The sequence below is a fragment of the Portunus trituberculatus genome, chromosome 50 (genome assembly GCF_017591435.1).
Source record: "Portunus trituberculatus isolate SZX2019 chromosome 50, ASM1759143v1, whole genome shotgun sequence".
In the NCBI taxonomy this organism is placed as follows: domain Eukaryota; kingdom Metazoa; phylum Arthropoda; class Malacostraca; order Decapoda; family Portunidae; genus Portunus; species Portunus trituberculatus.
The window spans coordinates 4,560,909-4,563,408 of NC_059304.1; the positions used below are offsets into that span (position 1 = coordinate 4,560,909).

Here is a 2,500-nt window from a genome sequence, read left to right on the forward strand (position 1 = left end):
TGAAAGGCTATATACATGACAGAGAAGAAAATATGAGTGAATATGTGCCTCCGTTTTAAACCGTAAACCAAAGACTAACAAACGAATGCAGAATAAGCTACAAAATGGCAAGCGGGATGGAAATGTTACGAAGAGTCGTGAAACATGCTTAACCCTTTTGACTGTCACGAATTTACATCGGGTGAATTAAAATGCTGTGTTGCAAATTAATCCATCATTCTAAATCGCGCCACTAGCAACAGGAGGAGTGGATGAAACTATACATAGTTTAAATCGTGTGATACTTCTCGAATTTCAACTTTGTGAATTGTACAAGGATACTCAGGCAAAGTGAAAGATGCTTCAGTACCAAAGCGTTACGTCACCAAAGAAACCACAGGACACTCACGGAAGTCTGTCTTGGCCACGAAGGCTTTAAAGGTGTCCATGTCCTCCACCACAGCCAGATCCCCCTCGCCCGCCGCGCCTAGAGACTGGGCGAAGCTGTGGCACCGCGCCCGAGCCTCCTCCCAGTTGACCCTTTCCCGAAGTAGCGTGAGGCAGTAGTTGCCAAACCTATGGTAGGGTGACGGGCAGGCCATAGGATCTGGAGGAGGCGGAGCTGTAAAATGAGAAGTGAATGAATGTTACTCTCTCTCTCTCTCTCTCTCTCTCTCTCTCTCTCTCTCTCTCTCTCTCTCTCATGTGCGCCCATCTGTTCATACATTTCCGTCATCATCCTTCCTTCCATCATTGCATTACGCCTCCCTTGCCTCCCCCATCCCATCCTCACCTGTCGGCGTCGGCTGACGGTCCCTAGAATGTATCTTTTCATGAACGTTGACATGTGAGTGACCGCTGCCTCCCAAGGATGTCAGTTCCGTCCCTCCGCCCCCTCGCTCCCCGCCGTGACCCGCGCCTTGCATTGCACCGTCGCCCTCACCTCCCTGGTCCAGACACGCCTCGTCGCTGCCGCCAGATAAAACCCGCACGCCGCGACACAGGCCCTGCACAGCTGCCAGGACGGGGATGGGATCTGTTGATCTTTAATAGCGATGTAGCAAAGTACACATGATCACGGAGGAACGGAAAATAAGAAATATGAGAATTTAGAGGAAGGAGTGTTTTGTTTTTGTTCTTTATATTTCATCTTCCACTTACTTATGATCATATAAAAGGTGTGTGATACAGTTATTTATATATACAAATATAAGGCAACGCGTTAGTTTTTAAGTTTGCAGTGAAACTTTCCTCGTGTTATTGACGACTTTAAAACTCAAGATCATCCGCGCGCCCTTTGGAACATGGAAGCATTACACACACACACACACACACACACACACACACACACACACACACACACACACACACACACACATCCTCTCCTAGCTGACAAGACCACCAAGAACGCACTCACCTCTACGGATTCCCACTACCTCTGCCTTCATGAAGCGAGTGAAGTCCTCCCGGCTAGCCCTCTCCTGCCGCAGTCCCTCCGCCAGGGTGCTGAAGCCCTCTCGCAGTACATTGGTCAGCTCGTGCAGGGAGGAGTAAAGCCTTTCGTTGTTCCGGGAGGAGGCTGTCACGGCGCCAGGACCCGCCGCCACCACCGCTACCACCACCACTGCAGCCACCAAAAGGGGCTTGGGTCGTGGCTGTAAGAGTAGCGATCTGCTGAAGAGACTCAGGAGAAGAAGGAAAACGAGGAATATTTAAAGAAAAGAACAAAAAAACGTGGGAAATATATATAAAAATTAAGGGTAGGAAGAACTGGAAAAAGAAATATAGAAGGAAAATGATGGTAATAGTTTAGAAGAAAGAAGAGAAGAGAAATGATTAGGAAAGTTATGAAAAGGAAGGATAGAGAAAATAGGAAAAAAAAGATAAAATAATGGAAGTACTTTACAAGAAGGAATATTTGTAGAAAATGGCGAGGGAAAATGTTAGGAAAAGATAAAATGGTAAGATAGGAAGTGGGAAAAAGGAAGGATAATAAGAAAAGAGATAGGTAGATATATAATAGGAGGAAAACAGGAAGAATAAGAGGAAAGAAGTGAATAGTTATAAAATAAGAAAAAATCCTATGAAGAGGTAAAAGGTAAAAAGAAAAATTATAGGAAACGTAGAACAGAAAAGCGGAATGTCATAAGAAGTAGGAAGAGTAAGAGCAACACAGGCAGAGATATGAACAGGAAAAAAAAAAAAAAAGGGGGGGAATGTAGAGGAAAAAATATGCAGATGGAATGAGGAAAAGGTTTGTTGGGAAGACCGTAAAAGTGTCAAATGTTGGATGCCAATATTTGACGAAAAAAGGTTTTTTTTCTGTGTGTGTGTGTGTGTGTGTGTGTGTGTGTGTGTGTGTGTGTGTGTGTGTGTGTGTGTGTGTGTGTGTGTGTGTGTGTGTGTGTGTGTGTGTGTGTGTGTGTGTGTGTGTGTGTGTGTGTGTGTGTGTGTGTGTGTGTGTGTTTAAGTGCGTGCGCGCCGCTTGCACTTCCATTAGCGCCTCTAATTGAGTCAAATT

At 45.3% G+C, this 2,500-nt stretch overlaps 2 protein-coding genes across 4 annotated transcripts in view; one reads left to right on the forward strand and one right to left on the reverse strand.

Moving 5' to 3' along the window:
- The window catches only part of LOC123499641 (cGMP-dependent protein kinase, isozyme 1-like), a 300,599-nt gene that overhangs the window by 267,556 nt on the left and 30,543 nt on the right, over window positions 1–2,500 (forward strand). The gene's annotated exons all lie outside the window — the stretch shown is intronic.
- LOC123499643 overlaps window positions 1–2,500 on the reverse strand; it is a 4,427-nt gene that overhangs the window by 1,071 nt on the left and 856 nt on the right. For both annotated transcript variants that reach the window (XM_045247977.1, XM_045247978.1), the window contains exons 2-4: window positions 1,397–1,634; window positions 773–994; window positions 389–601 (exon numbers count right to left, since the gene is read on the reverse strand). In XM_045247977.1, coding sequence (XP_045103912.1) covers window positions 389–601; window positions 773–994; window positions 1,397–1,634 — 673 coding nt within the window. The remainder of the gene's footprint in view (window positions 1–388; window positions 602–772; window positions 995–1,396; window positions 1,635–2,500) is intronic.